Below are 12,631 nucleotides of genomic sequence, written 5' to 3' on the forward strand. Positions count from 1 at the left end.
GCAGCACGAGCTCGGAAGATAGATGGGGGGTAATCAGTTCACATATGGTGTCCAGGGCACAGCTGGGGGCAGAGGGTGGCCTATAGCAAGTGGCAACGGTGAGAGACTTGTTTCTGGAAAGGTGGATTTTTAAAAGTAGAAGCTTGAATTGTTTGGGTACACACCTGATTAGTAATACAGAACTCTGCAGGCTATCTCTGCAGTAGATTGCAACTCCGCCCCCTTTGGCAGTTCTATCTTGTCGTAAAATTTTATAGCTAGGGATGGAAATTTCAGGGTTTTGGTAGTCTTCCTGAGCCAGGATTCAGACATGACTAGGACATCCAGGTTGGCAGAGGGTGCAAGGGCAGTGAATAAAACAAACATAGGGAGGAGGCTTCTAATGTTAACATGCATGAAACCAAGGCTTTTACGGTTACAGAAGTCAACAAATGAGAGCGCCTGGGGAATAGGAGTGGAGCTAGGCACTGCAGGGCCTGGGTTAACTTCCACATCACCAGAGGAACAGAGGAGGATTAGGATAAGGGTACGGCTAAAGGCTAAAAGAACTGGTCGCCTAGTACGTTCGGAACAGAGAGTTAAAGGAACAGATTTCTGGGCGCGGTAGAATAGATTCAAGGTATAATGTACAGACAAGAGTATGGTAGGATGCGAATACAGTGGGGGTAAACCTGTGCATAGAGTGACGATGAAAGAGATAATGTCTCTAGGAATATCATTTAAACCAGGTGATGTCACTGACTGTATTGGAGGTGGAATTAAAGTGTTCACTAAGGCATATTGAGCAGGGCTAGAGGCTCTACAGTGAAATAAGGCAATAAACACTAACCAAAACAGCATTGGACAAGGCATATTGACGTTAGGGAGAGGCATGCGTAGCCGAGTAATCATGGGAGTCCAGTGAGTGGCTTCAGGCAGCTAGAGGGCCGGGGCTAGCAGCAGGGCCTTAGAAGGACGTCGCGACGGAATAAAGTCTGTTGTGGCCCCTTTGTGCTGAATATGTCGGAAGATGGATCAGCAGGGCTCCGTGTGGTACACCAGGCCAATTGGCAAAATAGGTATAGTGGCTGAAGAATTTGTCCGATGGGCCTCTTAAGCTAACAGTCTGGTGTGCTCTAGACAGCTAACGATAGCGTGCCGTGGCTAGCATTGCCGCAGAGCCAGTTTGAGTACCCCCTCAAGCAGATTTCGTCGGTAGTCCAGTCGTGGAGGATCAGCGGGGTTCTGTGCCCTGTACTGGCAGTAGAAGGGGGTCCGGGCCAGTTGGCAAAAAGGGTATTATAGCCCAGGAGTGGCTGTTGGGGTTCTTCTGCTAGTCGGGAAATGGGCCTAGCATGGGCTAGCTCCAGGCTAATTGGTGTAAGTCGCTCTGGATAAGAGCGTCTGCTAAATGACTTAAATGTAAATGTAATGTAAATGCTAGCTTCGGGACAGGGACGTGACGTTAAACCAGGAATAGTCACTCGGATTGCAGCTAGCTAGCTGTGATGATCCAGGTGAAAAGGTTCAGAGCTTGTGGTAGGAATCTGGGGATATGGAGAGAAAATAGGTCCGGTATGCTCTGGTTTGATCGCGTTGTACAAACTGGCGAAAGCTTGCCGAGCTAAAGGTTAGCTGATGACCGCTAGCAGTGGTTAGCTGACTAATAGCTAGTTAGCTGGCTGGCTTCTATTGGGGAATACCGGTTCGGAGATGGATAAGAATACTTTAGAAGTGACAGATCCACACCACATTGGGTGAGGCGGGTTGCAGGAGCGTATTTTGAAGTTGAGGTTTAGAAAAGTATAAGATATGCAAAGAAAAAAATATATAAAAAGATATATACATGGGACATATACAAGACGAAGAACAAAGACGTCTGACTGCTACGCCATCTTGGAACCAGTATATGGTTAACATATGGTTAGTATATGGTAACTACATGTTAATATATGGTTAACATATGGTTAGAATATGGTTAACATAACATATGGTTAGTATATGGTTAGTATATGGTTAATACTATATGGTTAGTATATGGTTAGTATATGGTTAACATATGGTTAGTATATGGTTAATACATGGTTAACATATGGTTAGTATATGTTTAACATATGGTTAGTATATGGTTAATACTATATGGTTAGTATGTCAGGCTTACCTCATGGTGCGGAGGTCCCAGCCTCTGATGGCTGTGTCGTTGGCTGTGGCCAGCTGGGTACAGTTGTGGTGCGGACTCCACTTCCCAGAGGTGAACTTCAGTTGACCTTTACCCTCTAGGGTGGCACTGCTGGAGATCTGGAGGGGCATGGGTTAATGATCAATACACCTGTCAATCATGGGGTATGGCGAGGGAGGCTAAGATAAGGGTAAGAGTTAATGCATTGACGGACCTGTATGGACAGGCCTTCCCTAGTGTGAAGCTGACCTCACCCTCCCTCAGACAGCAAAGTCAATGACAGGTTCAATGACTCCTGAAGGACCGTGTTGCCATTGTGAATATCTATATACTGTTACTCATGGATCACCAGTTTGACCAGTAAGGACCCTCTGAGTCTGTACTGACATAATCAACAGAGATACAATCATTTCATACTTCTGCAACTCTAAAATCCAACCTGATAACATTACTTAGATAATTACTCTCTATCTCGTCTCTCCACACACACACACACACACACACACACACACCACACACACACACACCACACACACACACACACACACACACACACACACACACACACACACACACACACACACACACACACACACACACACACACACAGTTTCATTATATCGAGGAGAGAGGGAGGAGAAGATAAGGGTGAGTGGGAGAAGGGAAGTGAAGGAGGGGGACGAGATAGGGGATAGGAGAGAAAGAGAGGGCGGCTGTCTTCCAGTATAATCTCTCCTGTCTAGCGCGTGGCACATTGGCACAGCCACAGCCTCATGCCCTGCCTAGCTCCCAGCTTTGTTAGCGCTAAACACATTAGCAGGCCTAATGACCTAGCATATAAAACACAGAAGGACAGCTACCTTTAGCAATCGCTGTCCAATAAAACAACGCTATCTGCCAAACAGTCACGCATTTAGGGAGAGCGTGAATTGTGTGTGAATGAACGGCCACGGTGGACAAGGTGTGTGAACGTACCGTGAGCCGGAGAAGATGTTCTGACTCAGTAGCAGCAGTGTTTCTAATTGATCGCACGCACGCACGCACGCACGCACACACACACGCACACACGCACACACACACACACACAGCTTTAATCTACCGTACACTCGAGACAGACAAATCCATGGTGCAGCTGGACAGACAGACAGGCCTGTGATGAACACATCAGCCTGAGAGCCTCTGATAGAGGGAGGGGATGTGGGTAAGGAAGGAGGGAGGGGGGGCTGTAAAGGGATAGAGTGGAGAAGATTAGCATTCTCAACAGCGCTGGAAGAAACTGTCTAGGCTGGCAGGCTCCCTCCCTCTATCCTAGTTCTCTCACTTCATCTCTCGCCATCTACTTCTCTCTCATTCTCTCACCCTCTCTTTTTCCTCTGACCCTGCTCTACTCTTCTCTCTCTCTCTCTCTCACCCCTGTGCCCTCGCTCCATTTTTAATGGCTGCCATGCCCAGGGCAGGCTGTGTCACTCAATAGCTCCCTGCTCTGCTGCTCTGCAGCCCAGCCTGACATCAATGTCACTACACGAGGGGACGACGACACACAGAGTGCCTTCCTCTGGGGACGCCGCCACACACATAGAGCAAGAGAGAATGTGTGTGTGTGAGTGTTCATCTGTGTCCCTCTGTGAGTGTGCATGTATGATTGCAATCTCTGGACAAGGCGATTCTTCACAGGTTTACATTATGACACACACATCCACACGCGCACACACACCAATATAAAGTCCTTGGTTGTGCCCTGTTGGGCCTGTGGCCTGGCTGGCCCTGTGCAGATCTCTGTATGAGCACATTAATTACTAATGACTTAGGCCCATTATTCATGAAGCACCTCCCTGCTAAAGTATGCCCAGGCAGCTAGCTACTAATGGAACATTAACTGACCAGCCTACACGCTACAGAGTACACACACACACACACACACACACACACTTCATCTCCACTATAGAACTATGGACGTTTTAATTGCAGAGGCAGTGGAGTGGAGAATCAGAGGAACAAAACAGTAAATAACAAGGAGGAGACAGGGACGCCTCCTCCTCACCTCACTGCATTAGTGGGGATGGAACAGCACTGTCAGAGGAGAGAGTTTCTACTAAACAGTATGGCCACAAACTAGTCCTGGCTAGACCAACTGGGTGACAACAATTAGCACTTCGGCCATTCAACTTTCAAATGGGTAAAGTTCAAAATACAAAACATGCTCTTTCCATGACATAGACTGACCAGGTGAAGCCAGGTGAAAGCTATGATCCCTCACTTGTTAGATCCACTTCAATCAGTGTAGATGAAGGGTAGGAGACAGGTCAGAGAAGGATTGAGACAACTGAGGCTGCGGTCCAAACACTTAAACAGACACACCCTATCCCCTCAGCCCTCAAATGTAGTGGACACTTCTGATGACGTATCATGACGTCTGACGAGTATACACTTGCATGGCGAGGGGCGAGGAAGGAAAGAATGATTTTTAAATGGACCGCCCTTGGCTGGAAATTTGTCACTCGTTTATCCCGCGATGATTGTGTTTTCAGCTACTGGTAGCTTGTGGGTGCTTTATATGCGTTACACAGGCAATTATGATGCATGTCTACTTATATTAAATAGATAATTACTAATAGACACCTACCAAATGAATTAGCTAACTGACGTTAGCCTGCCTAGCTGGAACTTATGAACAAGGAAAATGTTTTATTTCTACAATTTCCAGAAGATAACCAAACAAAAACATATTTACTTTTTACGAGACGTGTTTGTGCCGTCATGTGCATTAGTAGCACAATTTCTAACTTATTTGCATTCGTTTTTACCTACACTTGTATGTTGACTTCCCTATTGATGTTGTTTTTAAGTTTTCACAGACTTTTCTTAACGGATGTACAATTGTCGCGAATTGAATTATGGGGAGTTTCAGGCCCTGAAGTGAACATAATTGTACACTCGCAAACTCAACTAAAAACATCGGCTGAGGGGCTTACGTTACAAACTTCTCTTGCTTGGCTAGTCTTTTTGGACCGCCCTCCAAGATGGTGACGGGGATTCCCCCAAGGGCAAAAGGCGAGGGTGAGTGGACGAGGGTGTGTCTTTTATAAGCTTGAACCGCAGAGACATGGATTGTGTATGTGTGCCATTCAAACGTTGAACGGGCAAGAGTATGGTAGTAGGTGGGGGGGGGGGGGGGTGTACCTCAATATTAGGTAGGTGTTCCTAATGTGTGGTGTACTCAATGTATATCTAGCTTGCATGGGGGTCGTTAAAACATGGAACAGTTTACTTGACACGAGTTAACTATTTTAGGTGGATCACAGCAGAAGAGAATTGGGGCACCAGTGAACCAGCTCTGAAAGTCCACAAGAACACCCACAGGAGCCACTGCTCTGGACACTAAAGCTAGCCCAGATACAGTGTGTTGGTGAGGCAAGCAGAGTACACCCCTAGACAGTTCTTATAACACCGTTGTTGGGAAGGGAGGGAAAGATAAGACCGGTCTGATACCGTGGTTATCAAATAATGAGCATGGGGTATGGGGAGACGTATGGTGGTGTGTGTGTGTGTGTCTCACCGTGGCCTGGGTAGAGCTCTCCGTCAAGTCCCAGAGCAGAGCGTGGTTATCATCCAGAGAGATCACACGTTTCCCATCTCCCATGGGCTCCCACAGGACACTGCAGCAGCGAGATCGAGAGAAAGAGAGTGAGAGAGAGCGAGGGGAGAGAGAGTTAGTTCACAGGACACACACACACACACACATCAGTGCGAGAAAAAAAAGGTAAACGCTCTTCTACACAACCACAATACAATGCGCACACACATCCAATGGCGGCAGTTTATTACCAAAGTTTATTACCATGGTATGTAGTCAAATGAGCACTATGTAGTATTTACTGCGTGTGACACATACACAGTGCATGATAAGAGCTGCCTGTGTCTGCTATAGACTGATGTCATTAGTTCTAGTGGTGATAAATGAGACTGGCCCATCTCCTCTGAGTCATTCATCAGTGTGGAGCAACACAACATGAAGCCTCCACTGTGCTGTGTGTGGGGGAGAGATAAAGGGATGGAAGGAGGAGGAGGGAGGGGACAAAGTTACAGTCTTCCTCAGGATTTTCATCCAACTCAGTAATTTGCATATCTTTTGATGGGAGAGCGGGACAGGGGGAGAGAGAGGAAGAAAGGGAACAGAGGAGTTTATGGAAGTTGTAAATCCAGGGACGATGGGGGACAGTTTTTACTGCCCTCCCAAGGTGCTAGGAGTCACACACACACACACACACACACACACACACACACACACACACACACACACACACACACACACACACACACACACACACACACACACACACACACACACACACACACACACACACACACACACACACACACACACACACACACACACACACACGTCAGTGTAGGAGGCAGCACTGTCTGTCCTTCTCTTACCTGTCTTTCTCTCTCTTTCTCTCTCGTTGTCTGTCATTCATTTATTCCATAAAAACAGCTACAATCTGAAGTCAATATATTCACCACCGCCAGATGTATAAAAGTAGCCCTCCCAATAGTATTAATTAATTCATAAAAGAAAGAGAGAGATATCCTCTTCCCCTTTATGGCAACAGCCAGCCGCTCTTATTAAAGAAAATAAGTTATGTGCATTTGACCTTGAGCTCTGCGGCGGCTTGGCATCCTGGTAGGGACTGAATATGTAAATACATGGAGGACTGCCAGGGAGGGGAGCTTTACAGGCCCATATATCTCAGACAGTCCTGGGCGAGACACCCGCCTCCGTCCTTCTCATCAAACTGTTTCTCCGTCTGCTTTGTATTCAGATGAGTTTAATTCAATAGCAACATATGCACACGCTCATGGTATTGGGGGGAAATCAGATTGGGCTGCTTTGGGGAATAGAGACAAAACAGATAAATCCGGTTGGCTTGGCTACAGAGTTACAGTGAGGGATCAGCTCAATAGAGCTATACAGGGTCTTTGGGAAGTATTCAGACCCCTTGACTTTTCCCACATTTTGTTAGGTCACAGCCTTATTCTAAAATTGATTAAATCGTTTTTTCCCTTCATCAATCTACACACAATACCCCATAATTAAGCAAAAACAGTTTGGGGGGGGGGGGGGGGGGGGGGGTTCTCCCATTCTTCTCTACAGATCCTCTCAAGCTCTGTCAGGTTGGATGGGGAGCGTTGCTTCACAACTATTTTCAGGTCTCTCCAGAGATGTTTGATCGGGTTCAAGTCCGGGCTCTGGCTTGGCAACAAGAACATTCAGAGGCTTGTCCCGAAGCCACTCCTGCATTGTCTTGGCTGTGTGCTTAGGGTTGTTGTCCTGTAGGAAGGTGAACCTTCGCCCCAGTCTGATGTCCTGAGCGCTTTGGAGCATGTTTTCATCAAGGATCTCTTTGTACTTTGCTCCGTCCATCTTTGCCTCTGTCCTGACTATTCTCCCAGTCCCTGCCCCTGAAAAATATCCCCACAGCATGATGCTGCCACCACAATACTTCACCGTAGGGATGGTGTCAGGTTTCCTCTAGACGTGACGCTTGGCATTCAGGCCAGCTCTAGAAAGAGTCTTGGTGGTTACAAACTTCTTCCATTTAAGAATGATGGAGGCCACTATGTTCTTGGGGACCTTCAATGCTGTATAAATGTTTGGTTACCCTTCCCCAGATCTATGCCTGGACACAATCTTGTCTCGGAGCTGTACAGACAATTCCTTCGACCTCATGACTTGGTTTTTGCTCTGACATGCACTGTCAACTGTGGGACCTTATATAGGTGTGTGCCTTTCCAAATCGTGTCCAATTAATTGAATGTACCACAGGTAGACTCCAATCAAGTTGTAGAAACATCTCAAGGATGATCAATGGAAACAGGATGCACCTGAGCTGAATTTCAAGTCTCATAGCAAAGGGTCTGAATACTTATGAAAAATAAGGTATCTGATTTTTGTTTTCAATACATTTTCTAAAATTTCAAAAAACCTGTTCTCCCTTTGTCATTATGGGGTAGATTGCTGAGGAAATTGTTTTATTTAATCAATTATAGAATAAGGATGTAACGTTAAAAAAAAGTGGAAAAAGTCAAGGGGTCTGAATACTTTCCGAAGGCACTGTAGGTCCAAGGCAAGATTGAAGAGAGAAAGGGAGATAGGAACTAAGAAGGACAAAATATGGGCAATTTAAAAAAGTGTGTCTGTTTAGGCACGTGCGTGTGTAGAGACAGGATTAATCAGCCAAGCAGAGTTTGTGTGTCCAATTGAAGGTGTGTTAGAATACTGGTCTCCACGGCCCCTAACATTACTGACAGTATTGACTGGCTTGCATATGACTGTGTGGCTGTCTGAGATCCCATTGGGCTAACATTGATTGACTAACAGTCCCTTTGAGTACAAATCATACTCTGTGATCACCCCCCCCCCCCCCCCCAACACACATACAGGCATACACACACCCCTGTACACAAAGGCTACACACACATGCTCACAGACACACACACTTACCCCCCTCCCGTCACACCCTCCTGTGAAAAAATAAAACAGTGTGCCTGTTGAGCTTCATGATTCCTCATGGTGCCCAGCCAAGCCATGATTAGTCCTAATCGCTCAATGGGAATTGATTCCTGAGCCTGGTGCTGCTCCAAATCGAAATGAGGCGCTTGGCTCCCCAAAGCAAGGGGAGAGAAATGTAACCATGCCAGAGTACTACTGTTTGTGGGTCTACTTCTTCATTCCAACCACGCTCCACAACACGACACTAGCCCAAATGTTAGTCCAGCAAGGCTGAGGAGGGACTGAGGTACAGCCATAAAAGGCATAAAGGAAGTACATACATACATACATACAGGAAGGAAGGTAATAAGTGATCTGAACCCACTCAGACTCTCATACAGTACATTAAAAACAGCTTCCTGTGCTCCTTCTGAGTCTATTTCTCCTTGAAATAGACTACATTAGACAGTATATCCTCACCGCTGAGATCCCTGTTGATAATATACAGTATGTACATACAGACACTCTCATGTACTCCTTCTCTCACACACTTAGACAAGCACAGTCACACACATACAAACACACCCTCTGCTGGTTGCTGTGCTCCTGCCAGCGTAGTCAGAGACGGCGGGGGTTGCAGCCTGAAAGAGATGGACGAGGTGGGCACCAAACCAAAGCCATCCATCTCTCAGAGCCAATACAACAAAGCGAAGGCTGCGAGACTCACAGAACACACACACAGACACACCATCATGCCCTTGAGAGTGTTGCAGCTCTGGAGGTGTCAGAATGGCAGACAGCAGAACCATCAATCTCCACCACAGAGCCCCACCTCACTCACCCAACTGAAGGCTATTGATACACACACACATGCACAAAGTCAATTGCAGCCTCTAAAATATATATTTTTTAAATAGTGCTCAGGGAAGTTTCTTAAAATGGAAATTGGGAATTTAATTTGGAATGCCAAAATGCAATCTTCCCTCCAAAGGGACGAGGCAGCTACTGAAGTCTAAAAAGGGACGAGGCAGCTACTGAAGTCTAAAAAGGGCCGAGGCAGCTACTGAAGTCTAAAAAGGGCCGAGGCAGCTACTGAAGTCTAAAAAGGGCCGAGGCAGCTACTGAAGTCTAAAAAGGGTCGAGGCAGCTACTGAAGTCTAAAAAGGGGCGAGGCAGCTACTGAAGTCTAAAAAGGGCCGAGGCAGCTACTGAAGTCTAAAAAGGGTCGAGGCAGCTACTGAAGTCTAAAAAGGGACGAGGCAGCTACTGAAGTCTAAAAAGGGCCGAGGCAACTACTGAAGTCTAAAAAGGGCCGAGGCAGCTACTGAAGTCTAAAAAGGGCCGAGGCAGCTACTGAAGTCTAAAAAGGGTTGAGGCAGCTACTGAAGTCTAAAAAGGGGCGAGGCAGCTACTGAAGTCTAAAAAGGGGCGAGGCAGCTACTGAAGTCTAAAAAGGGGCGAGGCAGCTACTGAAGTCTAAAAAGGGACGAGGCAGCTACTGAAGTCTAAAAAGGGACGAGGCAGCTACTAAAGTCTAAAAAGGGACGAGGCAGCTACTGAAGTCTAAAAAGGGACGAGGCAGCTACTGAAGTCTAAAAAGGGACGAGGCAGCTACTGAAGTCTAAAAAGGGGCGAGGCAGCTACTGAAGTCTAAAAAGGGGCGAGGCAGCTACTGAAGTCTAAAAAGGGACGAGGCAGCTACTGAAGTCTAAAAAGGGACGAGTATTGATGTTATTTTCCTGCACCATAAATGGATGGTGAATGTAGTGTATACAGCTAAGTATAAGACAAAGGCCTGAGCAGTGGCTGAGCCCTGGGATATGTAGGTCACTCAACACTTCACAACATAGTATTGTAAAGTATAGACCAGGATACACTTCAGTAGTACATGAGAGAGAGAGAGACGGGGCAAGTGACAGAGGGAGATAACAACGAGATGAGGGAGAATGAGAGATAGAAAGATTTAAAGATAGAGGAAGATAAGCGGGTATAGGGGTATAAATGGTGAGAGGCAGGACCATAGATTTAGAAAGACAAAATACACAGAGATAGAGTCTAATGGAGAAGGGGAGAAAGACAGAGGGGGAGAAGGAGAGAAGATGAGATAGAGGAACAGAGAACGAGGGGAAAAAGAACACAAAGGAGAAAAGACCAGAGAAAAGTATCGAAACAGGGGGTCGTGGAAACCCTATAGTTTCAGGGTTGAATTGATATGACTGTTGTGTTGTATACAGTATTGTAGCTGTAGGCGACAGTCTGAGAGCGGCCTACCTGGAGGCGTTGCCATGGGCACTGTTGTCAAGGTGACAGAGGAGTTCCAGGTTCTGGGGGTTGTGGGAGTTGTGGGGGTCGTCTGGGGACTCGTGGCTCCCTGACTCCCACTCTGGGGGCATCCTCCATACAGCCCCACACGTCACTACACGACTCTCACTGGCTGCAGTGGACAGGAGACAAAGTCAGTGTTAGACACCTGAGGTAGGTGGGGACTCACTCATGATATGGATATGAGAATGAAAACCAGAATGTGCAGAGGGACCAGGTCCATGGGACCGCATCAGGGACCAGGTTATGAAGGTTCAAAAAACCTGGTGCAGCTAGATCCCTGTAGGTGCTTTCATTCAAATACATTTCCTTAGTGCCCTGTGATATACGCAAGGAACCATCAACCTGTGCGTTCTACGGAAGGTGTGTTGCGCGACGCGCTAGCGGAGTGGCACTAAGAGAACACAGAGCCCAGAGTTAATTATCACACAAGCCATGGGGTATAATGTAACGGATATACCACTAGAAATGTGCCGCTAGAAATGTGTTCAATATCCACTGAAGTAGCTCGCAAGTTTACTATATTGAACAAAAATATAAAACGCAACATGTAAAGTGTTGGTCCCATGTTTCATGAGCTGAAATAAAAGATCCCAGAAAAGTTCCATATGCACATAAAGCTTAATTTGTTTCCATCCCTGTTAGTCTGCAATTCTCCTTTGCCTAGATAATCCATCCAACTGACAGCTGCTTAAACAGCATGATCATAACACGGGTGCACCTTGTGCTGGGGACAACAAAAGACAACTCTAAAATGTGCAGTTTGTCACACAACACAATGCCACAGATGTCTCAAGTTTTGAGGGAATATGCAATTGACATGCTGACTGCAGGAATGTCCACCAGAGCTGTTGCAAGATAATGGAATGTTCATTTTTCTACCATAAGCCTCCTCCAACTTCGTTTTAGAGAATTTGTCAGTATGTCCAACCGGCCTCACAACCGCACACCACGTGTAACCACGCCAGCCCAGGACCTCCAAATCCGGCTTCTTCATCTGCGGGATCGTCTGAGACCAGCCACCCGGACAGCTGATGAAACTGAGGAGTATTTTGGTCTGTAATAAAGCACTTTTGTGGTGAAAAACTCATTCTGAATGCCTGGGCTTGGCTCCCAAGTGGGTAGGCCTGACTCCCAAGTGGGTGAGCCTATGCCCTCCCAGGCCCACCCGTGGCTGCACCGCCTGCCCAGTCATGTGAAATCCATAGATTAGGGCCTAATTAATTTTTTTCAACTGACTGGTTCCCTTATATGAACTGTAGCTCAGTAAAACCGTTGAAATTGTTGCATGTTGCGTTTATATTTTTGTTCAGTATAGATAGCTACAATAGTTGCCTTGGTAAACAACCAAACAGACTTGCTAGCTTAGCTAACCAAGCCATCAGTCCTTCCATTCTATTATGAAAATCGAATTCAACAACACCAATAATGTTTTCAATTCAACTTTTGCTTCCAAAAGCTGTTCAAACATAGAACATATAAAAATGAATTTCATAGCCATTGAATAATACCGTGCATTACACAACGAGTGGGTCTAATCCTGAACGCTAATTGGTTAAAACCACATTCCAGCCAGTGTCTATTTCACAAGTTACCACTGGCTAAATCCATTGTCTCATCAGCTCAGCCAGGCAATTTATATACTAGATCTACAC

The 12,631-nt window shown here is 46.3% G+C and overlaps 1 protein-coding gene across 3 annotated transcripts in view; it reads right to left on the bottom strand.

The window, feature by feature from the left end:
- LOC129812680 (EARP-interacting protein homolog) overlaps nt 1-12,631 on the bottom strand; it is an 82,693-nt gene that overhangs the window by 34,790 nt on the left and 35,272 nt on the right. For all 3 annotated transcript variants that reach the window (XM_055864450.1, XM_055864449.1, XM_055864451.1), the window contains 3 exons: nt 10,926-11,088; nt 5,715-5,814; nt 2,141-2,277 (listed from right to left, as the gene is read on the bottom strand). In XM_055864450.1, coding sequence (XP_055720425.1) covers nt 2,141-2,277; nt 5,715-5,814; nt 10,926-11,088 — 400 coding nt within the window. The remainder of the gene's footprint in view (nt 1-2,140; nt 2,278-5,714; nt 5,815-10,925; nt 11,089-12,631) is intronic.

This window comes from Salvelinus fontinalis, chromosome 16 (genome assembly GCF_029448725.1).
Source record: "Salvelinus fontinalis isolate EN_2023a chromosome 16, ASM2944872v1, whole genome shotgun sequence".
Classification (NCBI taxonomy): Eukaryota; Metazoa; Chordata; class Actinopteri; order Salmoniformes; family Salmonidae; genus Salvelinus; species Salvelinus fontinalis.